We start from the raw sequence: 27,818 nt of genomic DNA, 5'->3' as shown, positions 1-27,818 counted from the left end.
CATTGCAGCGTGTTACTTGACGATTGACGCTTCTCCTAACGTTCGAGTTCCCTTTACAGTGACGCTACTTTCTGACACATACCAAGCCAAATTTCTACCGCGGTACGTAGGAGACGAATTAACGGCATATAGTACTCATAATTTTGAGCAATTCATTCAGTATTTTTCGTTTCTTATTATTTATCTTTCTTCGGAAAGTAAATCTTGCACTCTTAAAAATTCTTTACTCTTGGAATTAAAACTGTAAAGGAAATTCAACCAAAATTTTTCTCGTAAAATTAATTTTTTTTGGCATGAAGAGCTAAACTTGTTCCCAATTGCGAACAGGATAAGCTTTTTCTAGCGAACTCAAACTTTTACATCTTTAAAAGTTAAATCATCCCTCTATTAGAACTCTTATTCTTCAGCCTTTAAAACTCTTTTGTAAAGTAAATAGTGACGTATATTAGGAAATAAAGGAAACCTATTAAATGAAATTAGCTCGTCATTCTACAGCAAAGAACTCGCAGAATGTGTAAAACATCTTTTAAACGTACCTACTACGCCATCAAGGTATTTAACGTAGTTTTTCCTAATTTTCTCCACAAATTATCTTCAGCTTCATTTCACCTAAAATATAAGCCAGCGAAGACAGATTTTTCCGTGACTGTGTTTGTGTGTGTGTGTGTGTTTTAGAGCCAGATAAATGCTATAGGGTTGCATCAGCTGGGCTTCGACAAAGGCACAGCTGGATGGCAGCCAAGCAAGAAAATGGAAAGATTATAGAAGGACATTCCCAAATGAAACCAAGTTGAAACCCAACGCTTGGAAACAAAAGAAAAGAGAAGAACGAAATGGAAACAGTTAACAGTCCCATTGTACTTCTAGAAATTAGTTCCTATTGTCTAAAATATAGTTACGAACCACGTTATACTCATGCCGCTATCGTCGTATGTTCCGCTTGAAGGGAAATAACAAATGACGGTGAAAAAAACGACCAGAAAACTTTGCATCAATATTTAATAGGTTTCTCGCCTGTACAACAGAAAATACATTTCATATAAAGCGAGAGATACAATATAAGTAATGTTTATTAAAGAAAAATAATATTGGATTTTTTTATTAAATGCTCCCAAATGAATATTTTGACAGAGTAATATAAAAGGAAAACACTTCTTTCTCATGTAAACATGAAGAACACTCTTTCCTGTTACAAAATGTCTCTCGGACAAAGGTGTACAAACACTATAGATTATACCTACATTATTTTCATGGTTTGCCACTTCTGATAGAAGATATGTGAAAAAAATCTTTTACAGCAAAATGTTTCTTACCAAGCAAATAATCTGCTGACCTACTTTCATGCCATGCGTGTAACAAAAAGTCACACGTAGTCTATTTATGTATAATAGCTGAAAATCATAACGAATTTACTCATGTTATCTTTAAATGGGGATAAGTAAGTTTAATCGAATTTCTGAATTTTCGACGCGGTGATACTTTGCAAATTTACAGAAAACAATTACAAGTTCGATATGATTTCTTGGAAGTCGACATGAGAGTGATCCTGACTCTAAGCTGGGCAGTAGTTTAATAAATCAAAATTTTTCTCAGAAACAACGTAGTTCATAACACAACTTCTTAAAATACGAATTTATGTTCATTTTGTTAGTTGATGAATGAATCAAACCGTCCATTACTCGTACATTTTAGTAAATTTATGAAGTAAAAACAAAAAAGTCTTCATCAGTGAATTCTTATTAGCATTTGTGAAGATATGCATAGTTCCGTACAAAATTCAAGTGACAAAACGGCTGTTATATGTTACATGCAAGGTACTGTTAGGTTCGTGCACCTGTAAGAACACTCAAGCGCAGTCAGAAATACTTTTCTCTAATATTACCCAATCAAGTGAAATAATTATGCCATTTTTTGCCAGAATGAAATGCACAGCTAACATCCTGCGAAAATTATTTTTATTTGGAGAAAGTGAAAAAATAAAGAACTAAAGTAGTTACCAGATGAAATGTTCTCTGTTCTCGAGCTACGGCAACTGAGATAAATTGTTGAAGTAATTAATTTCAGGTGAATTCATCTTGAACTTTATGTTACATGTGGCAGAACATGTAAGACGACAAGTGGTGCCTTAATCTAGAGAAAGAGATTACCACGGCCGCTATGGCGCTATGGCAGAGTTGCAGCTCAGTGATGTTGCGACCATGTTTATAGGCCACTGTACACGTCATTAAGAGTTTTTCTTGTTCGATAAGAACTGTTGGTTTATGAAGGTCACTTTCGTCTAAACCACTGTGGTGATTCGTATTGCATTTTGTACAGAGTATGAAACTATCATTGGCGATTAAGTGTGTAAAAAGTATTTCCAACAGGAAACCGTTTCTATCACAGATCATGTTTTAGGGAAAAAATACGGTCTCTACAATTTACATGTAACGCTGTCTACGAGAATGAGATCAATAGTAAAGATATTTTCTTTCACGCTGCCCAGAGCCATATTCATAACGTACTGAGATAAGATACTATTGGTTTGTCGTAGCAACAATGTTTTAAATCTACAATTCAACAAAATAATTCTAAAAAATATATCACGCCTATGGAACGAAATGTATTGAACTGTGGCAATACTTCGAAGCAGGACTACGTTGCCAGACCTTATCTAGACTTACGAAAGTCGTTGGAAGTGAACGGAAACCTTCAAGGCAGTAGTTTTATACAGACTGGGTATACAGCCTTACGGGAACACAGAAAGCATGTTGTAAGTTAATAATAAAATGATATTATTATCGATATCGACTTAATTGCTATGATCAGATGAGCTGCTTAAAAAGAAACAAAGAGGGTGCTAGTAAAATTCTAGAAATCTAAATTACAAAGGAAACTAACGTGTATGTACGATTGTATGCGTTTGTATAAGTAACTTATTCAGGTATGTATAGTTGTGTTTTTGAGGGTAGTTCGATTTATTGTTGTACCTCGGATTAGTGATAAACGTCACAGTAATTTTCTTGCCTCGCTTGGCTACTGGAACCAGTGCTTGAGTTGCCTTCCGCCGCAGAAGAGCGCAACAGCACCAGCAAAAATTGCTGCTTGCGTATCAAGACGAGGCGTGGATCAGCGTCCTGTCACAGCGAGGAGCTGTCTGATGGACGGGAGAGAACTGGCAACAGCGACTTCGACAGCGGCGCATGAGACTTGGGTTCGACGCCAGGCCACACACGGTGTGGCGGCTGAGCTTGTATATGTCCTAGCGTGGCAGTCGAGGCTGTTGGCTACTGAAAAAGCGACCATGTGTGGTTGGAAGAGTCACAGGGAGTCAGAGCGGAGACGACAGTGGAATGATGTCCAGATAGAAGGCAACACACCTAGCAACTTCCAAGTTGGGGAGCTGGCTGGACATACCAAAGCACTGGCTGGACATAGCAAAGCAGGAAGTTGCCGAGCAAGCCTGGAGGACTTGGAGTCGGGGCTCTCGCTGGCTTCCTGTCAATGTGGGAAATCATTCCGGTGTGGAGGAGAGGACGGCAGTTGGTTTCGTCGATCCAGGGAGCGCAGAGTCTAGTGTTGTTAGCTGCAGTGTACATTCAGCTACGACGGTGAACCCTAACAATACCAAGGCACTTTGCGTAAGGCGCATTGCAAATGAGGGTTGGGTACTTCATGTCCACCAAAAAAAAAGATTGTTAATTGTTGCTGAATTACATTAGCAACAACTTTTTAAAGAGGTGCTGATGTGTAAGTATGGTCCAGAACCTGCCAATACTTTGTAGCACACTCTTAGCATTATCAATGTACTTTCAGTTACATGTTCTGCAGATTTCATGAAAACCACACAAAAAATATAACTTCCGTTCATTGTTGTTGACTTTCTCTGGGAATACTTTTTGAGGATGTGCAAGTTAGGCCCTGAACCTCAATATATTGAATACGGTATTCATTGGGGAATGTGACCTCTGCTACAGAAACGTAAATTGTTAAGTTTAACTGAAAAGTTTAAAACATATATGGAATGTGGTAGAAGACTTCACTGAAAACAATAAACATTTTTTTCAAAATTATAAATTATAAAGTATAGTGCAGTCATGTAATGGAAACGAGTATGGCTAAGGCTGGCCAAAGTAAATTACCAAGAGATCATGCTTTTCAACTACAGCCACTCACTTGTCGTTAGTGCAGAAACAATGGGAAAGCTATTTTATATTGTTGTGTTCAGTGGAATTTCAATCTCCCCTTTTTGTCAGCATTCACTGTTTTTTTTTTTCATTTCTGACGTACAGCAGTGGGTAGCTTGGGCTCGTGTGTTGGACAGCTGATTTTATCTCTCTCGTCAAACGCTTGTACTGCTAGTTATGTTGTCAGCTTTAGGTTGGTTATATTTTAAGCTTTGGTATTCCAGATGAAACTGATTATTGTGATTTCCTGCTCGTCTTTTACTGTTGTGTTATTATTTTCGGTAAAATATAAAATTGGCCATCGTTATTGTAAAGTTAGTGAAATCCAAGGGGGCAGTTTATTTCATCGTCTGCTTCATTGTGTTAGAAATTAAGCTTTTGCGTTTTGGCAGTCTGAGCGCTGAACACCTAGCTTCAGTCACCATGCGCACGCACTCGAAGAAGCTGAAATTGATCAGTAAATAAATGTAAACATTGTTAAGGAATTACGCACCCACCAGGTTAGCCGAGCGCGCTAACGCGATGCTTCCTGGACTCGGGTAGGCGCGCCGGTCCCAGATCGACTCCGCCCGGCGGATTAACGACGACGGCCGGTGTGCCGGCCAGCCTGGATGTGGTTTTTAGGCGGTTTTCCACATCCCCCTAGGTGAATACCGGGCTGGTCCCTAGGTCCCGCCTCAATTACACGCTCTATACGATGGATTACACTCGTCGCAGACAGTTGGGGTGCACTAATTCCATCCCTGGGGGTACGGGGTGGCGGCTGGAAGGGCATTCGGCCACCCCTTCAACTAACATTGCCACATCCGATTAACCATGACGAACCTGCGTATCCACGGGAAAACCGGCATAAGAAAAAGAAAGAAAGAAAGAATTGTTGAAGAATTATGCATACCAACAACCTGTCAGTTGCCACTCTCACCATTTCCTGCGCCAGGTAACTTCGTTTCCTAGAATTTTGCTACACTTCCCATTTTATTTTTGTACAAACTTTCTTTTTGTACAAACTAGTAATGACATAATATTGGTGTGTTTAGAAGGGCGACTAGATAATCTTGAGATATGCGGGCATCCAATCGCTAGTGAAAGCGAAGAATCGTGATTATTGTTGAAGTAATCCTCCTAAGGTTGATGGTGCACTAGAGTGTAAGCCGCCTCAGGTTATAAATGAGCTGCGCCGTGCCGGTAACTGGCTACACAACAAAATCCTCGAGTTAAGGTAATTGCGGGTGAAACCTAATAGCCGCGGAAGCGAGCAGCGAGACAGCGGCAGAAGGCCGAGTGAGGCGCGGCGCGCTCAGTCGATGGAGAGTGCGCGGAAGGAGCCCTCCATGCCGAAGACGTCGGTAGCGGTGAGACCGCGCCCGGGTCTGCGGGACTCGTCCACCCGTAGCGCCTGCTCCGACAGGAACCACTCTCGATGCTCCTTCAGCCGCTGCCGCGTCTCGTCTGGAACACAGCGGCGGACGCATTGCAACACCATAGCTCTAATGCTCTACTGATTTATTTTTCCTCTTTATTTTATTTAATGTTACATCGTTGAGCTTCTGTAAATGTGTTTAATTGATTAGATACCATGAGAGTGTTTATTCTTTTCTCTGTTATAAACTTGATGTCTTTTAGAATGTGGGAAGTTTGACTTATGTAATATGTACGATATGAGCAAATGATTTGTTTATCTTTCTCACTTAATGCCTTTGGTTATCTTAGAGATTGAATAATTTTGTTTAAATAATTTTTGTACAAATGCTGATGTGTGTAAAGGTTCAGTTTTATTTAAAATGTTTGTTTGTTGTTATTTAAACTGCCGGCCTTCACTTAGGGTTCTTAGTTATGTCGTATGTAAAAGTTGTTGTGGTTCCCCTCGGGAACGGAACTGTGTAGCGCGCGCAAATTGTGGTTGGCCTAGGTAGAAAAGGTGGAACAAAGAGTCAGTCAGGGACGAGCATCTAAACTATCAAATGCTGAAGTAAATGTTGTGTATTGTGCTGGTTTCGAGAGAGGCTTTTCCTGATGCTTTCTAATGCCGCCGGTGGATGAATAAATAGCTGGAACTATTCTGGAATTGGTATCTATCATCGCCACCTAGAAATGACAGAGTCCAGTAATTCTACCTGCAAATCCACCTACCAACATTCAACTGCCACCACATTGCGCAATCACTGTAATGGAACACTGTAGTAATGTACAGTGAAGGATCAGCTTACTGGATTTGTTAGTGTGCTCAAATATAGGTAATTTATAACTGAACTCTTGTACCTACCGTGATTTATTCCCAGTCACTTATCCACTTATGGGCCCTCCCACGCTAAAGTGCTTACCGAGTGTCCTTTATTGAAAGAAAGTTAAACTTAATGTGGCAAGAGAGTGAAGTTAAGTGCGTGATGCTTGCTGAAAATAATTTTTCTATTAAAACTGCTTATTAATATGTTGTTGCCAATTTCAAAATTAAAAGTGCTTGAAACTGAGTATGGTGAAGTTTTGCTTAGTAAATGATCACATTGCTGCTTGTTGCAAATCGCAAAAGGTGAGTCAGTTTCTGTCAGATATATGAAGTTGTGTTTTACTGCAGTAAGAGTTGAGAACTAATACCTTGTTTCTATAGTGTATTGAAAGTGTGTTTAGTTTGCTCTGCTACAGTGGTCAAGATTAAGGGCCCCCCTCCATTGAAAGTAGTTCAAATGTACAAAGTTACTTAATTATAGAAAGCTTTTAATTACTCTTGCTATTCAAGTCAAATTCTGTACAATATTGGTCTCCTCTTGTCTATTAAATGTGCATATTAATGGCGTAATAGGACCAACAGTTTGTCTATTGTGCTCATGCTAGATAACGATTAATAGAAAGACCACTATCTGTGAAAACAGTAACTGCTTTTATTCAGAATTCAGTAAGAAATTATTTGTTAGTGAAATACATTTAACTTCCATCCTAAATAGAAAAGTATTTAGGTGAGAGAGAGAGACTTAACTTATGACCAGTTCATAATTTTGCAGTGAACTACATTTACAATTTTATGTCAGCTAGGAAAATGTTTGAAAAGTAATTCTGAACCTACGTCCAATTTATGATTCTACAGCGAGTATTAATAGTAATGTTATAAAGACCATTAAGTTTGACTAAGCCCTGTAGGTAATAGTGTGTAGTGTTATAAGGTTGTATTTATGCAAATAGCCATCTGCTTTTATAACTGTTAGCACTTTCTTTAACGTAAACATACGCAGGTGCCAGAGTTCATTGCACTCGCGTGTGGCAAAATATAGGTTGTGTTTGTCAATTGAAGTTACTCATACCTACTTTCTTAAACAAGAATGTTAATCATTTTCATGCCTAATTAGGTAGGCGACCTTTTTTTATATTCTTTGAACAGTGTGGATAAGTAAATTATTGTTTGTTACTGTTTGAATATTTACGTAATTCTGATTTTCACTTCCGATAAGCCACCTCCGTTAGGTACAACACGGTCAATATAACAAAATTCCTCTCGGAGGGTAACGCTGCTCTGTTGCTTTATACCATAATTACTTTAACAAGATAGTTTTTATTTCACGACCTGCCTCCAACTTGAAGGTTATGGTATAGCAGTAGCGGACAGGAGTGTTATAACATGTTATAAAAAATGGCCATTCTAAGCGTAAAAAACGTTTGTTTCTACAGATGTTTTTATTCTAGATAGCGAAGTGAAAATACATTTTTTTTAAATGTTCTCTATTGATGGAACTTTTCCTGATTATCGGACGAGTCGTGGCGTCGCGTTGTCACAACGTTTCGACGAGTTTCCTACTCGACATCTTCAGGTGAAGTGTCAGGTTCTTGTCCAGTTCGTTTGTCCGTAGCCGCCGAAGGCCTGATGGGTGGCCCATCGCATACCTCGAGAAGAACTGTCGCAGCTGGCAGTGGGAACCTCACGATGGGGTGGGGGTGGGTTTAAGCATCGAGGACTCCTGTTGCTGCCTGTCTGTTTCGCCCGCTGCTTCTACAGCACCACGACTCGACGACTGGACCCCTCACTAGCCCGCCGGGGGCCGATACTACCGGCATATCTCTTCCGGACGCAAGCTACTGGCCAACCCACTGATTCCTCGGAAACGGATTTTGTGATATAGAGGCTCTAATAGAACTTATAGAAAATGAGCCCGACACTTCGCCTAAAGAAGACGAGTAGGAAAATTGTCAAACAGTTGCGATAGCAGAACGCCGCGGATTGGATGACAACCCGAAAAACTGTACCGATGAAATTCCCCAAGAAAGCCTGTTTTCCCATATCTTAGGTATTTTTCTACGTAATCGGCGTTTGTCTCAGCTCTCCAAAACATTTACTATGCCTTCTGCATACTCTGTGGCCACCAAATTGGCAAATTAGTCATTAGTGTCTTTTCTCATTTCTCTGTCGTTTCCACAGAGCTTTCTGCCCGAAAGATCCTTCAATTGGGGAAAAAGATAGTGATGAAATGGGACCAAGTGTGGAGTACATAGTGGATGCTCAGCAACGTCCAACTTAAACTGTTGAAGACAGTCCTCCTTAAAAGCATCAGAATGTGGGTGAGCGGTATAGTGAAGAAGCACAATGTTGCTGGACAGCATTCTACGCCGTTTGTTTTGAACCGCGCGGAGTTGCCGCTGAAGGTTCTGACAGTACACCACCGCACTTTGGTCTTCTCGGCATAAAGTCAATGAAAAGGACGCCCGGAAACAATGTGTCCATAACCTTTATAGCGCTAAGAATTAGCCTGATTCTGTTTTTGTTTTGTTGGGTATCGTGAATGACGCCATGACTAGGGCTTTGTTTCTGGACTTTTATGGGAAACCCACGTCTCTCCACCGGTAACAACGTAGTTCAAAAATTCCTCACTACCCCTCTCGTACCGAGTGAAAAAAAGCAATGGAGCTCCCACTCGTAATTTTTTTGTGTTCGTCTGCAAAAAGTCGAGACACCCACCTGGGACACACTTTTATCTAATCCTAGTCGCCACAAACAGTTTTAAAAAGAACTAATCGCCAAACGAATACAGTACTGCATTTTCTTCCTCAATAATTGTTTTGAATTGTCACAGCTGAAAGGTCGGCAGCATAATCGTTCTACACTATTTTCGAAATGAAGCTTCATTGATACCATTTATATAAATTACGTTTATCTATTTGTAAATTTCGGTTATGTGTCATACGACGATCATCAGTTGGTGGAATGTAATGTTTTGCCACACAATTTAAAATCACGCACGTATCAGAGACGACCGTTGCAGCCTGCTATTACCACCACACTGATGCCAACGATTAGGAAGGTCTATAAACCGTGACCAGGGCTGGTGGAAAATAGTGTGTCTCACAGATCAAAACGTTCTTTGCGTCTAGAATGTCACTCGTAGGGCAACTCGGGGCAGAACGGAATAGCGTGGCACAATGGGAAATTGTTCTTTTCTAGACTGGACAGTGTTGCAACCTGTTGTGTGGGCATGTAACTATTTCTAGAAATGGAAGGGAAGTGAGGGCAGCTATTCTGATTTAGTTTGAAGTGAGAGATCTAAGTGAATTGTTGTCCGTCACGTTACCGCTTGCGTTGTTCTAACGTTTGGTGAATTCCAACACCACGTAAGCTGTTAATTGTTAATTGTATACCCTAAAATGACACATTCCCTTAAAGTGCATGGCCTTTGTTATACTTTAGCTATTTAATACGTTTAAATACGTCAGTTATTACACTCCATAAAAATTGTTAACCTAAAAAGTGCTCTTGGGACGGAACGGGACGGGGCAGAATGGGATAGTGTCCCGTTCTGCCCAGTCATATTTTGATGCAAGTAGAAAGTAAACCCAGCCTGGATGTTCGTGGATGCCAGACTCTCCCAACCAGCTATATTCGCCGAATAACTCACCTTTCCAGATATTGTCCGAGGCTGCCATTACAATTCCGCCGTGTATTTTGATAGATTAGTGCAAGAGTCAGGTAGGTATCTCACCAGTGACAGGGGCGTCTCCAGACACGTTTCCGCTCGTCATCAGTCTGTTGGGCCGTGTGGTGGGCAAGAGTCAGGTTGGTATCCCACCAGTGTCCGCGGCTTCTTGAGACACGTTTCCTCTGGTCATCAGGCTCAGTTCGAAGCGGATCTCATCAGTGAAGACAATCTTACTACAATCAGTGAGATTCCTGTCCTGTCATAAGGGCCAGATGTGGGTCAACGCATTTCTAACTTGCTCAATTTGTGAGACTCTTTCTCTTGAACAAATTACCCAGTTCCTCCTGCCCTGTGTTAGTACCTTGAGCTAGTACCCATGTGGGAGAGGGTTTCGAGAAGGGACCGGGCTACGATTGTTAAGTGGAAGTGAGATATGTTCTTACCATGGAACGTAAATTGCTATCAGAGATTGTACTTTCACAGTTCATTTGATTTCTGAGATTCTAAGATGATCCGAGGAAGAATGTCAGAAATCAGTATTCAGAGACCATTTTCGCTGACATAGCTGTTTCTCCATCAGTGACTTACTGTGGTAGACTTCGAGGTTGTCCAGTTCACCACCATAATCCTTGGGCAGAACTGATTTGGGCACGTGTTTGTAAAATTCCTCCATGTCCTTAGAATGGACAAAAAGCTGAAAAATTATAGCAAAGCATTATTGATAGTTTTTTGAATGAATATCAATATGAAACTTTTATGTATAAAGCATTTTATAGTTGATATTTACACGACAGTGTGTAATTAATGTAATGTACTATATAGAACATGAAAAAAGATCCGTTTTCACTGATTTTTAGGAATTATAAAATACACAAAAATAAAATATGTTAAATTAAAAATAATAACTGGAAACTAGTGTTTTACCATTTTTGTCAAAAATGTCAAACTATTACCGGAAAATAAAATAACAACACAAATCTTCGCATTCTGAGTATATTTTACTTATGAAAAAATTATTAGAACAAAAATGGTTCGAAAATTTCATGTTACCTCATTGAAACAGCAATCAAATGTGTTGAAAAGGGAATTCTGAGCCAATAACGATTCTTGGAAAATCTTGATAATTGCGGAAACCCCAAAAGTGCTACCCACGAGAGTGTTTTCACTGCCTCTATAGCTTAAGAATATATCAAATTACTCCCATGCTTCTACAAAATATAGTCGACCTGGGCCCCAGCTGGTAATCTTGATGGAAGTTCTATGTGTCCTCCTCCTTCGATTCACATTTCACCAAACGCTGCTACCAGATGGTCTCGAATAATGTTGCTACAGCTAGCTGGAGTTCCGTCACTTTGGAGTAATATTGTTGCACGGGTACGAAACCTGTTGTTACTCATAAGAACGTAACTGGTTCTCCTGCAGATCTTTCCAATTAATACTACCAACGAAGGGCTTCGTTTTCTGCCTGAAACGGTGAATGGCTAAACTAGCTTAGAAGCTGAGGTGAATTCCGTCGTCGTGCACCACAAACAAAGTATCTGTCAGTGCGTGCGTTGTAACCACTCCATATTTTCGACAGAATTGAACACAGTTATCCCTGTTATTGTATCAGAAAATGCTGGTATGCAGCAGTACTTGAAATTTAAATAGTAAGCAACTGCTAACCTTAGGAATGAGTAATGAGCATTTAATTTCAGCGATTCACATTTGTATGTACCTATGTATCAGGTAATCTTACGTTCTAAGAGCAATGTCTTCCATAGAGATAGCTTAATACTTTCGACCTTTACCTCCTGGTCTAAAGCACTTTGATTTATGTATGTTTATCTTTCGCATTGTATGAAACTATGTACTGACCAGGGTTCGTCTGTGATAAGTTCGTTACGGGATGACCGACCATTCACACTAACAAAGTCGCAGATAGGTCTCCTTCATCTCTGTACAGGAGTCTACACTCGTAGCGGTGATCATGACTACGTACTGATTTACTCACAGGATCACAATCCATATCCCATAGAGGACAAATATCTTATGAATAATACCACAGTAAATTGATCTTAAGCCGATTATTCAGACATTATCATTTACTTTTTGGTGCGGTACCCATCTTCCCCCTTACTCCTTGACTTTTTCTCCGTAAGAAGATTTTGAGAGGTGACAATTTTTGCGCATTTATTAATTTAATGTAGTCACTCGATTAGTTCTTTTTTCATGGACCTTGTCCCATAAGGATAGACGCTTCATTCATAATTGATGCTGTCATTCATATTTCTATTCAATCTGCTACACCCTTTTACTGTCCTGAGAAAAGTCACTTTCCCCCAGTTGAATTACAATTACTTGTACGTTTTGACACATTATTTCCATACAGCAATGTAGGAGTAACTCTGGGCTTACAAAATTGTCAATCGTGTCTCTATATTTCACCTGTCAAGCCCCTGTTTGTTGTTCCACATGCATTGTAAATTTTGCTGCTTCCTTCTCGTTGTTCTTTTCAAACAGATATGTAATATCATAACCAGCTTAATTAAATGCTTTACTTGCTCTACCATTTTATTATTATTTCCACCAAATTTTTCATTACGTTGCACTTTATTTACGTTTAGAAAATATTTTACAATGTCTATACATGAAAACTGGTTTTCATATTATATTGCATCTATTTCCAGGTGCCTGTCGGTGAATCTCATCATTTCTAAAGCCAACTTGTCTTCACTTGTGTCATATTGAGCTATTTTTACCCTACTACTTAGAGTCTCAGGAAGGAAATTGTATGCAGTGCCTACCTGTTTCGACGACATAATTTTTCTATTAATTGGCCCATTAACTTTTTGAAAATGTCATGACAAATACGTCTACGAAATTACGCCGGTAGTCATACATTTCAGTGCTGATTCAACATAGAAATAAGATAAAGAAGCCGCCAAATAACACGACATGTAAGCTAGTATAATGACGACATGCTTCCAAATCCAGTAACTATTAGAGTAAGAACTTTGCTCTTGCCCTCGAACAAGCCGAGATGTACACTCCCGAAGAAAACTAATTAGATTTTAGTCATGGGAAATAAGTATTATCTTACAAAACGACACAAGTAATGGGTAAATGAGTCAGCCTTTGTAAATTACATAAAAAAACAGCAAATTTATTACAGTTACTTGTGATATGAAGAGTCAAGTACAATATGTAAACGAACATGGAACCCGAACGCAACACATGTTTAAGGCCGCTACTCACAGTCACATAGGTTTGCTTATTGCTAGTACACGGCTTATTCAATTGCTCCCGAGTTTTAGGTACACACAAAAAATTATCGTTTGTGATCGTGAAAAAGCATGATATTTATATATTATTTCCACTACTGCTTTTGGAGTGTTAAATCTGCATCATAAAGAAGATTCATGTTAGTTAACATATTATATGTACTCGTATCTTTCGTATGTACACCATCTGGGTTCCTGGTAGCAGAAGACAAGAAAAAACAAAACGCTATTTCAGTACAAGTTTCCAAGTTTTGTGGAGGTCTCTGACTGCAAGTACAGGGTGACAATTATTGAATTATATGAAAATAAACATAAATTAGTTTAAACTACGGCCTGCACACACTTTATTCAACATGAAAACGTCACTGCAGATGTTCGAATTTAGGTTATGACATGTTCGATATACCTGCCATTATTGGCGACGATGTGACGCAGACAAATAGCGAAATTCTTCATGACCCGCTGAAGTGTCGATGACCTCCTGAATTACGGTTTTTAGGTCCGCAATAGTTTTGGTGTTATTGCTGTATACCTTATCTTCAAAGTAGCCCCACAAAAAGGAGTCGCATGTGTTCAGATGCGGAGAATATGACGACCAATCGTGGCCCATGCAGCGGTCCCCAAAGGGCTCTTCCAGAACACCATTCCCCTGCTTCGATGGGGTCGAGCTCCGCCTTGCATGAACTACATCTTGTCGAAATTATGGTGACTTTGGATAATGGGGATGAAATCATCTCCCAAAAGCACATCACAGCTTCGTTAATTACCGTGCCATCAAAGAACGTTGCACGATTATTCCGTGACTGAACACTGCATACCATACAGTCATCCGTTGAAGGTGAAGAGGATTCTCAAGCCTGTTTTGCTTATTGACAAACCCATGCAAATTAAAGTGTGCTTCGCCGCTAAACCGAACCATGTATGCGCGCATTAATTCCCACCATGCCCCGCGGCCAACAATGCAGTTTGAAAGTCCTAACGCAAACCGGTCAGAAGTTATGACAATTTTATTTCATACATTTCAATAAGTATCACCGTGTATGTACAGTAATAAAATTGTAAATAGCGGCTTTTTTCTATTGTGTCTATGTCACGTATACTTTGTATACACTGAAATAAGCAAAATGTGAATATTAAACCAATAAGTGCATAGATCGTATGAAATACTACTGCCAACAGTGGCAGTACCACCATTTTTAATTATTATTATTATTATTAGATTTAACTGATATCGTGTGTTTGATTGTATGTATGTGTATGTGTGTATGAGATAGAGATAGAGAGAGAGAGAGAGAGAGAGAGAGAGAGATAGAGCACAGTTTTGATTATAACAGCGCTGTGGGTTGTTAAGCATATTATTGACTTTTTTCCTATGGGATAAATTTTTACATTTTAAGTAAGAGATTAGCTCCAAACACTGATCACATTAAGCTACTGCTCAAGAAAATTTTTGTTTTTCGGATTCCGCTATATTTATTGCCTGTTCGTAAGCATATTTATTTTGTCACAAATGTGTACTCGTGTGTGTTTTACGCTGCCCCTTTGTTAGAGAACAATATATATTCAAGTAAACCCAACATTGTGGACGTGGAAGCAGCCGTAATGCCCCGCTAACAATATTCGCTTTGTATGCGTGATGGTGGGGTTCGGAAAGCGTGTTATGCAGGCAAAGAATCGTGTAGCGCTGCGGGGCTGTTCCTAATACCTCAGGGATGGCTTGCTGTAGCTCTTTCATTAAATTAATAAAGCGCCGGCGACGTAGTAAAAGTGACGGCCCTTACCTTGTCGGAGAGCTCCTTCTTCATTATGGGCTTCATGATATTAATCAACGTCTCCGTCGCCGGGACGACGTTAACCATGTGGTTACCAATTACCTTTGACGGCAGGGCATCCTGAAACATTAATTAATTAAAACTTGCCTTTCGCTGCTCAGAAATTAAGTAGTCTCCTCTTTCGAGGAAGCGGGGTAAACCAGACGTGTACAAAATGTAGGTACAGCGAATAAATGTGATGAGTCTTTTCAGCAGAGCGAATCTGTTCCGCTGTATTTCCCAGTCTGTACAAGACTGGTGTTCCGTTACAGGTGGACTGTAAAGAGCTGTATGCCATAACGTATACAACAAACAAAGCGTACTGCCGCAGAGGAACTCTACGACCGGACTGTAATTTTGTTTTGTTACTACCGTTTGGTTCCAATTATGCGGAAGTCTCTGGACTAGATCTGATCCGTATAGTCAAATGTCGGGATAACTGCATAAATCATGGAAGAAAAGCTAAGTTTGTATGTACATACTGCTGTAATGTTAAGCTCACGACTGCAAAATAATGTTCTTTCGATTCTGTACAGTACTTTACTTTGTAAGTAGGCTGTTTAGGTTTTTATGTTGGTAATGCGATGTAGTTCAAAATGGCTCTGAGCACTATGGGACTTAACATCTAAGGTCATCAGTCCCCTAGAACTTTGAACTACTTAAACCTTATTAACCTAAGGACGTCAAACACATCCATGCCCGAGGCAGGATTCGAACCTGCGACCGTAGCGGTCGCGCGGTTCCAGACTGAAGCGCCTAGAACCGCTCGGCCACACCGGCCAATGCCATGTAGTGTTCTGTATGAAAATCGCTGACTGCGCTGTGTGCAGTCCGTGGCTGTTTGGTCTCATTGTTGGAATATTCGCTAGTGTTATGTTGGGCAGTTGGAGGTTAGCCGCCAGCAGTGGTGGATGTGGGGGGAGAGATACCAGAGTTTGAGAGCGCACGACCTGGACGGGTGTCCGTCAGAAAAAGGAAATTTGTAGGACTGGTCGTCATGAACTGATATGCAGAAGGGTCCAGAAAATGAGTCCACTGTTTTAAAGTCCATAACTGGTAAACTAATTGATGGACTTGTCTCATCTTTGGCAGTGTAACAGTTTGTAGTCCCGGCAATCGCCACACAAGCGTTGTACTGCGTTGTTTTGTTTTGTCAGATGACAGTCGCCAGATAGTGTTTTGTTCTTAGTTGCACCTAGATACTCGAGTAAACATGGCTGGCGCAAGGCTTACATTCGATGAAAGGCAGTCAGTTTTGAAGTGGTATTTTAAGTACGAAAACATTAATGAGGTTCAGCGGCAATGGCGAAATGATTATCAAACAGAGCCACCGACACGTTTAACGATTCGTTGCGTTCGAGACAAATTTGAAGCCGAAGGCTGTGTTAAGGATGTACACAAACAACGATCTGGACGACCCGTAACAGTAACAAGTCCATCTAACTCCCGCCGTTTGTTACAACAATTCACTCGCTCGCCACAGAAGTCTGCGAGACAGTGCGCCCGTGAAACTGGAGTGAGTCGCTCAAGTGTTCGTCGAATTTTGAAGACAGCAAAGTGGAAGTTCTACATCCCACGATTGCTACACGCAATGAACGAGGACGACCCAGATCGAAGAATGGAGTACTGCGAGTGGTTTACTAACATTGTGTGCAACGACGAAGAGTTTGCAGAGATGATGTGTGGTCTGATGAGGCACAGTTCAGACTCAATGGTACAGTAAATCATCACAATTGCATCTACTGGGCCGCCGAACGTCCATGTAGAGAAAACCGCGAATTTGCCAGGAGTAAATGTGTGGTGTGGGTCGTCTTACCGGGGCTTAAATGGGCCATTCTTCTTTGACGGCACAGTTACAGGTGTTCCAGACATCCATTTTACCTGCCATCCGAGACTTCTATGGAGACGGAAGAGTTTACTTTTAACAACAAGGTGCCCCAGCCCACTACCAAAATCTGCCAGGAAGATGGATAGGCCGTAGAGGTGCTGTGGAATATTCAACACGTTCCCCAGATCTAAATCCTCTGGACTTTTACCTGTGGGGAACACTAAAGGCCCTCGTTTATCGACAAAAGCCACGCACACTGGATGAACTTCGAAAATCCATCGTACATTCATGTGTAAATATCCAACTGAACACGTTGCAGCCAGTAGTTCGTACTGCAGTTCGGCGGCAGCGTTTGTGTGTGAATGTTAATGGTGACCATTTAGAACACCTACCGTGATATCTTCAAGTTGGACTTTAAGCTACACTTTCACCAAAAATGAGACAACTCTGTCAATTAGATTGCAAGTTATGGACTTTCAAACAGTGGATACATTTTTTGGACCACTCTGTATATGTTATTATTTTTGAACGCTATCAAGGTAAATACATTGTTTGTTCTCTATAAAAATCTTTCATTTGCTAACTATGCCTATCAGTAGTTAGTGCCTTCAGTAGTTAAAATCTTTTATTTAGCTGGCAGTAGTGGCGCTCGCTGTATTACAGTAGTTCGAGTAACGAAGATTTTTGTGAGGTAAGCGATTCATGAAAGGTATAGGTTATTGTTAGTCAGGGCCATTATTTTGTAGGGATAGTTGAAAGTCAGATTGCGTTGCGCAAAAAATATTGTGTGTTAGTTTAGTGTTGATGAGAATCAGTAAAGAGAACACTGTCTGAGTACGTCGAGTTTTGCTCAGCTGTTTGAAAATCAAATAAGGTAGAATTTTACCAGCACAGTCATTCTTAATTTTTCAAAGGGGACGTTTCAACTTACACACAATGTCAATTCTTGAACATATCAGTCAATGTCAGTTTTGCTGTATTCAGTCGCTATCGTGCAGCCGAGTTTCGCATCCGCTCAACGGTGAGTAGCTGTATATAGTCACACTCAGGATGCCGCTCCATCCGTGTTAGCGCAGAGTCAAGACACGCAAACGCCATGCCAGCTGACGGTTTTATATCTGTCTTAGTGGCCACATCATGCTCCTCTTCATCAGATCCTCCTCGAACGTTTTGAATGATTTAATCAGCGCTGATATTTTGGAATCCAGGTTCCGAAGAGTCACAGGCAAGCCACTCACCTATATCCTCTCAGATGCAGTCGAAACGGTCTGGTATTTTCAAAAGCATCTTTGTTATATCTTCAAAGTGCTATTTGATTCTCTGCCGCTTCTCCTTCTTCGCCTTCCTTATCACGCTTCTTCTTCTCATCTTCGTCTTTCTGGACCGCATCGTTGGTTGAAATGTCTTTCAAATTATTCCAAGCTCCTTTTAATGTGGTTGTATTCACCAAATTCCATGTTCCCACCACAACGTAAGAGCAGTCTTTTAAATCAAGTTATGGCGATGAGCCACCATGACTTCTTCATTTCCGCCTTCTATCAGAAGGTTCCTCAACAATTGTCTTCAGTAATGCCTCTTCAAAGTTTCGATAACCGACTGGTCCATTGGGTGCAGCAAACTCTTTACGTTTGGCGGCAGGAACAGTGCTTTTAAATATCCGTCTCCTCTATCAAGAATGCTTTTTGTGGCCTGGTTGTGTGCGTGGTCTAGAATTAACAACACCTCACTGCCTTCTTCCCTGTGACCTCTTTGTGTTTTTTTACTTTATGTATGACGACTCGTATCATTTTTCAGCACAAAGCAGTAGTGATCTAGGTCTTTGGTTGGTTCTTGTAATACATGGCAGGTTTTTTAACATATATGAAAGCCCGGGAGTTTTTCGGTTATCGTATCAATAAAAGGGGTATTTAGAGTTTCCCCCCTAGAGTTACAAAATTTTGGCACGGTAACACGGTCTATACTAACCTTAACCACAGGAGAACTAGTTTCCCTTTTAGAAGCTAACGTTGTTGCAGGTAAAACATTCCAAATAAGGCCTCTCTCAATGCGTTGTATAAAAATTCAGGATCATAAGATTATGCTTCACTTTTGAATTTTTCAGTAAACTTTTATGCTGCTGTAGGGTCTATTGATAGTTTTTCACAACTTAAATGCAACTCGCGATTATTGTGCCTTCCTTTAAAAAGCCGTAGCCAACCATTGCTCGCTTGAAATGAAGGCAAATTGATTATTTCCTCGTTTTTTGGCCATGAAAAGGGTAACCTAATATTCCCTGCTGCAAAATCCATGCTCTTTGTTTTCAGCTGTTTTCATCGCTAGCCGCGCGGAGTGGCTGCGCGGTTTGAAGGACCATGCCAGGGACTGCACAGTACCTCCCACCGGAGGTTCGATTCCTACCTCGGGCATGGGTGTGTATGTTTTTCTTAGCATAAGTTAGTTTAGGTAGTGTGTAAGTCTAGGAAACGATGACCTCACTAGAATTCACATACATTTGAACATTATCTTTCATCGCTTTTCTCGATGAACTCCCATCTTTATCCTAAAGGACAGGCACAAAGTTTAATGCACATTGACCTTATTAGGAGGATCGTCGTTAGTTCTATACCAGTAAATAGCAGCGTTATTGACCATAATTACTGCAGCTGTAGCCCTATTGGTAGATTTACTGAAGTATTCAAAGTAATCAAACTGATCTCGAAGATGCAGCTTCTAGTGCTGCATTGCTGATATAAATTGCAGGTTACGCTAGTTACTCACTGCTTAAAAGCTTAAACTGTGATGATTTTAACGAACTGTTGGTTAGAGATGATATGCTGACTTCTCAGTTAGACTGTGTAGTTGCAAACCTAAGTGAAGGCATTCTGAAATATTCAACTGAGACATCAGTGATTTGGTGCCATATACTTGTATCGTTTTAAGGAAAATATTGAAACTTGAAAAAGAGAATTGTTTTCTGATTTTAAGCAACCATTAACAGTACGTAACTGAATTCGTTGTCGAAGGTGTGCTGGAAACAGTAAGTTGTGTGGACGAAGCCACACCAGTGTGCAGGCCTCAGTGCTTTTATATTAAACAGTATTTGGGAATGTGTAAATGTTTTACAAAATAGGTACAGTACAATGCAAAATGCTGCAAATATTCTGAACATTTCATACTCAGGAAAACACGCATTTACAAATATGTGAGCAACTGCATTCATAAATGTGGTTTTTGTAATAGCATGAAGAGTGATTCAGCTGCCCCTACCGATAGGTTTTATGCAGACTCCAATGCCTTCAAAAATTATGTGTGAGGTTTTCATAGTCTCACTGGCTAAGCACAGAAGAAAGGAACAGGACCTTTATATGGGAAATTTCACGCAGCTAAATTTTGTACTTGGGATGCGTTTTTGCTGGAGAGCACGGTTTTCGATTAATTCAAGAAAACGCATTTGAATATTACTTTTGCGTGTTTTCCTTTAATAATTCGAAAACTACAGCCTCTAGCGAAAACGTATCTCTGTAAATTTAAGACATTTTCTTCAAAAATATCATGTTCATTTTTTCTTACGATTATGGTTGAATGTAGAGAGTGAGAAGACAATGTGAAAATCGTGTGTGGTATTTGAAGGTATTGTGGGTTGCATAAAACCCATGTGTAGGGACAGCTAAATCATCCTGTATATGACATGAACAAAATAAATCGCACACTCTGTCTTCAGGCCACGAGTGGCCTACCGAGACCATCCGACCGCCGTGTCATCCTCAGGGAGGATGCTGATAGGAGGGGCGTGGGGTCAGCACACCGCTCTCCCGGTCGTTATGATGGTATTCTTGACCGAAGCCGCTACTATTCGGTCGAGTAGCTCCTCAATTGACATCACGAGGCTAAGTGCACCCCGAAAAATGGCAATAGCGCAAGGCAGCCTGGATGGTCACCCATCAAAGTGCCGACCACGCGCGACAGCGCTTAGCTTCGGTGATCTCACGGGAACCGGTGTAGCCACTGCAGCAAGACTGTTGCCAAATAAATCGCACAGCTCTTGCGTATTCTCAATAGTTTTCATCTCATTTCTGGATAAACAACTGTATGTGTTGCCTCCGTTAACTAGCCTCACGCATATATCGAATAGAAACTCCCTCATTTTATGAGTCACACAAGACTTTTGGTGTTGACTCCTTCATAAGTACGCAAAAGAACTTGCCCCCTTCTAACAGCCGTGTACCGCAAGTCTCTAGAGGAAAGAAAGGTTCCAAATGATTAGAAAAGAGCACAAGTAGTCCCAGTCTTCAAGAAGGGTCGTCGAGCAGATGCGCAAAAACTATAGACCTATATCTCTGACGTCGATCTGTCGTAGAATTTTAGAACATGTTTTTTGCTCGAGTATCATGTCGTTTTTGGAAACCCAGGATCTACTCTGTAGGAATCAACATGGATTCCGGAAACAGCGATCGTGTGAGACCCAACTCGCTTTATTTGTCATGAGACCCAGAAAATATTAGATACAGGCTCCCAGGTAGATGTTATTTTCCTTGAATTCCGGAAGGCGTTCGTAACAGTTCCGCACTGTCGCCTGATAAACAAAGTAATCAGACCAGCTGTGTAGCTGGATTGAAGAGTTTTTAGCAAACAGAAAACAGCATGTTGTTAACAATGGAGAGACGTCTCCAGACGTTAAAGTAACCTCTGGCGTGTCACCGGGGAGTGTTATGGGACCATAGCTTTTTACAACATACAGTCCTGGAAATTGAAATAAGAACACCGTGAATTCATTGTTCCAGGAAGGGGAAACTTTATTGACACATTCCTGGGGTCAGATACATCACATGATCACACTGACAGAACCACAGGCACATAGACACAGGCAACAGAGCATGCACAATGTCGGCACTAGTACAGTGTATATCCACCTTTCGCAGCAATGCAGGCTGCTATTCTCCCATGGAGACGATCGTAGAGATGCTGGATGTAGTCCTGTGGAACGGCTTGCCATGCCATTTCCACCTAGCGCTTCAGTTGGACCAGCGTTCGTGCTGGACGTGCAGTCCGCGTGAGACGACGCTTCATCCAGTCCCAAACATGCTCAATGGGGGACAGATCCGGAGTTCTTGCTGGCCAGGGTATTGACTTACACCTTCTAGAGCACGTTGGGTGGCACGGGATACATGCGGACGTGCACTGTCCTGTTGGAACAGCAAGTTCCCTTGCCGATCTAGGAATGGTAGAACGATGGGTTCGATGACGGTTTGGATGTACCGTGCACTATTCAGTGTCCCCTCGACAATCACCAGAGGTGTACGGCCAGTGTAGGAGATCGCTCCCCACACCATGATGCCGGGTGTTGGCCCTGTGTGCCTCGGTCGTATGCAGTCCTGATTGTGGCGCTCACCTGCACGGCGCCAAACACGCATACGACCATCACTGGCACCAAGGCAGAAGCGACTCTCATCGCTGAAGACGACACGTCTCAATTCGTCCCTCCATTCACGCCTGTCGCGACACCACTGGAGGCGGGCTGCACGATGTTGGGGCGTGAGCAGAAGACGGCCCAACGGTGTGCGGTACCGTAGCCCAGCTTCATGGAGACGGTTGCGAATGGTCCTCGCCGATACCCCAGGAGCAACAGTGTCCCTAATTTGCTGGGAAGTGGCGGTGCGGTCCCCTACGGCACTGCGTAGGATACTACGGTCTTGGCGTGCATCCGTGCGTTCGCTGCGGTCCGGTCCCAGGTCGACGGGCACGTGCACCTTCCGCCGACCACTGGCGACAACATCGATGTACTGTGGAGACCTCACGCCCCACGTGTTGAGCAATTCGGCGGTACGTCCACCCGGCCTCCCGCATGCCCACTATACGCCCTCGCTCAAAGTCCGTCAACTGCACATACGGTTCACGTCCACGCTATCGCGGCATGCTAGCAGTGTTAAAGACTGCGATGGAGCTCCGCATGCCACGGCAAACTGGCTGACACTGACGGCGGCGGTGCACAAATGCTGCGCAGCTAGCGCCATTCGACGGCCAACACCGCGGTTCCTGGTGTGTCCGCTGTGCCGTGCGTGTGATCATTGCCTGTACAGCCCTCTCGCAGTGTCCGGAGCATGTATGGTGGGTCTGACACACCGGTGTCAATGTGTTCTTTTTTCCATTTCCAGGAGTGTATATAAATGACCTAGTAGATAGTGTCGGAAGTTCCATGCGTCTTTTCGCGGATGATACTGTAGTATACAGAAAAATTGCAGCATTAGAAAATTGTAGCGAAATGCAGGAAGATCTGCGGTGGACAGGCACTTGTTGCAGGGAGTGGCAACTGACCCTTAACATAGACAAATGTAATGTATTGCGAATACATAGAAAGAAGGATCCTTTATTGTATGATTATAGGAAAGTGGAACAAACACTGGTACAAGTCACTTCTGTAAAATATCTGGGAGTATGCGTGCGGAACGATTTGAAGTTGAATGATCATATAAAATTAATTGTTGGTAAGGCGAGTACCAGGTTGAGATTCATTGGGAGAGTCCCTAGAAAATGTAGTCCATCAACAAAGGAGGTGGCTTACGAAACACTCGTTCGATCTATACTTGAGTATTGCTCATAGGTGTGGGATCCGTACCAGATCGGGTTGATGGAGGAGATAGAGAAGATCCAAAGAAGAGAGGTCCGTTTAGTCATAGGGTTATTTGGTAACCGCGATAGCGTTACGGAGATGTGTAGCAAACTCAAGTGGCAGACTCTGCAAGAGAGGCGCTCTGCATCGCGGTATAGCTTGCTCGCCAGGATTCGAGAAGGTGCGTTTCTGGATGAGGTATCGAATATGTTGCTTCCCCCTACTTATACGTGCCGAGGAGATCACGAATGTAAAATTAGAGAGATTCGAGCGCGCACGGAGGCTTTCAGACAGTCGTTCTTAACGCGAACCATACGCGACTGGAACAGGAAAGGGGGTAATGACTGTGGCACGTAAAGTGCCCTCCCCACACACCGTTCGGCGACTTGCGGAGTATACAAGTAGATGTACATATAGATGTAGACGTAGATAATCCAATCACCGCTCGGCTGTGGCGTCTCGGTACAGTTGTTTGGGTTCGTCCGTAGGTGCTATTTGTTACATGGGGTTCCTCAGCACTCACCTGCGTGTAGACGAGGTATTGCCTGAGCAGCACGAGGTTGAGGCGCGCCAGGTGCGGCAGCGACATGCCGCTCAGGTCGAACACGAAGAGGAAGCCGGTGGCGGCCGGGTGCTCGCGCAGGGCCAGGTCCTCGCACATCCAGTAGAACTTGAGGGCGTCCGCGTGCACGAAGCGGTCCGCCGTGTCGGGCAGCAGGCGCGCGAACAGCACGATGTAGCCGTCAGGGTGCAGCACCGGCGACGCCGCCACGTGGCTGCAACGCCAACCACACTCACTGCCTTGCTGTTTGTCTTTCCCGAGCTCTTCTTTGCATGGTAGACGTCCAAGTCGGCAGAGTCCTAATCTGTACTACTAAACGGCTGAACCGGGCGCCCTTTGCAAGTTGCAGGTTGCCTATCTAACGGGTACCGGAGGAAACTAAACATGATTTTCAGTGTATCATGTGGTTATTGGCCGAATTTAAAAATTATCAATACTGTCATAATCTGTTCATTAAGAGGTATAATCTTACGACAAAGGTTCAACACGGTAAGCCAAATGTTAAATTTGGAGACTTATTAATATTAACAATCAGTCTTAGGTTGCACTGTGTTACACTACTGGCCATTAAAATTGCTACACCACGAAGATGACGTGCTACAGACGCGAAATTTAACCGACAGGAAGAAGATGCTGTGATATGCAAATTATTAGCTTTTCAGAGCATTCACAAAAGGTTGTCGCCGGTGGCGACACTTAAAACATGCTGACACGAGGAAAGTTTCCAACCGATTTCTCATACACAAACAGCAGTTGACGGGCGTTGCCTGGAGAAACGTTGTTGTGATGCCTCGTGTAAGGAGGAGAAATGCGTACCATCACATGGCTGACTTTGATAAAGGCCGGATTGTAGCCTATCACTGTTGCAGTTTATCGTATCGCGACATCGCTGCTCGCGTTGCTCGAGATCCCATGACTCTTAGCAGAATATGATATCGGTGGGTTCAGGGGCCTCGTATCACTAGCAGTCGAGATGACAGGCACCTTATCCGCATTACTGTAACGGATCGTGCAGCCACGCCTCCATCTCTGTGTCAACAACCATCTGCACGAACAGTTCGATGACGTTTGCAGCAGCATGGACTATCAGTTCGGAGACCATGGCTGCGGTTACCCTTGAAGCTGCATCACAGACAGGAGCGCCTGCGTTGGTGTACTCAGCGACGAACCTGGGTGCACGAATAGCAAAACGTCATTTTTTCGGATGAATCCAGGTTCTGTTTACAGCATCATGATGGTCGCATCCGTGTTTGGCGACATCGCGGTGAACGCACATTTTCGGATGGTCCCGGTGGAGGTTCGAGTCCTCCCTCGGGCATGGGTGTATGTGTTTGTCCTTAGGATAATTTAGGTTAAGTAGTGTGTAAGCTTAGGGACTGATGAACTTAGCAGTTAAGTCCCATTAAGATTTCACACACATTTGAACAATTTTTTTTCAACGCACATTGGAAGCGTGTATTCGTCATCGCTATACTAGGGTATCACCCGGCGTGATGGTATGGGGTGCCATTGCTTACGAGTCTCGGTCACCTCTTGTTCGCATTGACGGCAGTTTGAACAGTGGACGTTACATTTCAGGTGTGTTACGACCCGTGGCTCTACCCCTCATTCGATCCCTGCGAAACCTACATTTCAGCAGTATAATGCACGACCGCATGTTGCAGGTCCTGTACGGGCCTTTCTGGCTACAGAAAATGTTCGACTACTGCTCTGGCCAGCACATCAACCAGATCTCTCACCAATTGAAAACGTCTGGTCAATGGTGGCCGAGAAATTGGCTCATCACAATACGCCAGTCACTAGTCTTGATGAGCTGTGGTCTGTTTGACTCAATGCACAGGAGTATCAAGGTCGTTTTTATGACCAGAGGTGGTTGTTCGGGGTACTGATTTCTCAGGATCTACTAACCCAAACTGCGTGAAAATGTAATCACATGTCAGTTCTAGTATAATATATTTGTTCAATGAATACCCCTTTATCATCTGCATTTCTTCTTGGTGTAGTAATTTTATTAGCCAGTAGTGTGTTTATTGAACGCCGCTTGGGTTTAGCCGAACGGTCTAAGGGGCTGTGCGGCTGGTCCCGGCAGAGGTACGAGTCCTCCCTCTGGCATGGGTGCGTGTCTTTGTCCTTAGGATAATTTAGGTTAAGCAGTGTGTAAGCTTAGGGACTGATGGCCTTATCAGTTGAGTCCCATAGGATTGCACACACATTTGAACATTCATTGAACTACGCGTTTTAGTCGCGAAGAGCACCAGCTTATCTCGGGAGATGACGGTCAACTATCATGTCATTTTGTTGTATATATTGTGTGGGCGCGGATCGGCGCCAGCAGTTTGTTCCGGGGTCATGATTACAGTTTACGAGCTCTGTCTTATTCTACTGACGATCAACGTTGCACGATATAACTTGTGATGCCGAAATCGGATGAAACACGTCGTTCTTGAATCAGTAAAGAACACTGTACGACCGAGGACTGTCTTTCAATATTAATCAAAATACAAGGTTGTTGTGGCACCTTGCCACAATGGATTGAGATTAATGATGTTTGTTGTGGTCCTCAGTCCAGAGTCCGGTTTGATGCAGCTCTCCATGCTACTCTATCCTGTGCAAGATTATTCATCTTCCAGTACCTACTGCTACCTACATCCTTCTGAGTCTGTTTAGTGTCTCTTGGTCTCCCTCTAAGATTTTTAGCCTCCACGCTGCCCTCCAATACAAAATTGGTGATCCTTTGATGCCTCAGAACATGTCCTACCAACTGATCCCTTCTTCTAGACAAGTTGTGCCACAAACTCCTCTTCTCCTCAATTCTATTCGATACTTCCTCATTAGTTATGTGATCTACCCATCTTATCTTCAGCATTCTTCTGTAGCACTACATTTCGAAAGCTTCTATTCTCTTCTTGTCCAAACTGTTTATCGTCCACGTTTCACTTCCATACATGGCTACACTCCTTACGAATACGTTCAGAAACGACTTCCTGACATACTAAATGGCAAATACTATGAATATGTCTTGAGGCAGTGTACCTCACCAAACAGAAATTACTCTGACTATATTCTCCCAGAATCTGAAAATGAGGGCTCTTAGCGACTTCCAGCAAACTTAACAGATAATATGTTGAACACTGCTGCGCTTCAGCAATGGCTAGAGATCCGTAAATAAATCTAACACAGCCAATCAGTTGTAACAATAGGTTGTTTTACTCTCGTTACTACGTGTTTTACGCTATCAATGACTGATGCACTCATCTCTTTCATTGTCACGTTTATCACAATGTGTTCATGCACTGTCTTTTTTACTGTTCGTACATGTACTTGTGGTCTTACAAGATCTTTAATGTAAGTTAGCTTATTACTTGATAATAGCATCCTCTAACACTCTGTATTTCCCACTGTTCTCTCACTGCCCATCCACGCCCTGAATTTTCACTGATTAGCCATTTATCCAGCAGCGGAGGTTGATCTTGGCACACACATCACCTGCCTTGATTTCCTGGTGCTCACATTGTCCATTTCTTGTCAGATGGCGTGCTGCTCATAACATCACCTGACACTTTATTTCATTGGCTTTATTTCTGAATTTTAATTATTCTTATTTGATAAGCCCTCATCATAGAAGTCAGCACAATTAATAATGTGTACAATGATCTGCACTGACAGCTTGTTTTCATTAGACAAATGTCAGATGTCAGTAGTGGCACA

At 42.3% G+C, this 27,818-nt stretch overlaps 1 protein-coding gene across 1 annotated transcript in view; it reads right to left on the bottom strand.

Moving 5' to 3' along the window:
• Positions 1–982: 982 nt before the first annotated feature.
• Positions 983–27,818, bottom strand: part of LOC126272541 (alpha-tocopherol transfer protein-like) — an 87,290-nt gene continuing 60,454 nt past the window's right edge. Inside the window, exons 4-7 of the mRNA XM_049975458.1 lie at positions 24,072–24,324; positions 15,105–15,215; positions 10,649–10,754; positions 983–5,615 (exon numbers count right to left, since the gene is read on the bottom strand). Of these exons, the coding sequence (XP_049831415.1) occupies positions 5,464–5,615; positions 10,649–10,754; positions 15,105–15,215; positions 24,072–24,324 (622 nt within the window). The 3' untranslated portion in view covers positions 983–5,463. The remainder of the gene's footprint in view (positions 5,616–10,648; positions 10,755–15,104; positions 15,216–24,071; positions 24,325–27,818) is intronic.

The sequence above is a fragment of the Schistocerca gregaria genome, chromosome 5, assembly GCF_023897955.1.
Source record: "Schistocerca gregaria isolate iqSchGreg1 chromosome 5, iqSchGreg1.2, whole genome shotgun sequence".
NCBI lineage: Eukaryota > Metazoa > Arthropoda > Insecta > Orthoptera > Acrididae > Schistocerca > Schistocerca gregaria.
Note: the sequence above shows the minus strand (reverse complement) of the source record. Positions and strands in the feature narration are given on the sequence as shown.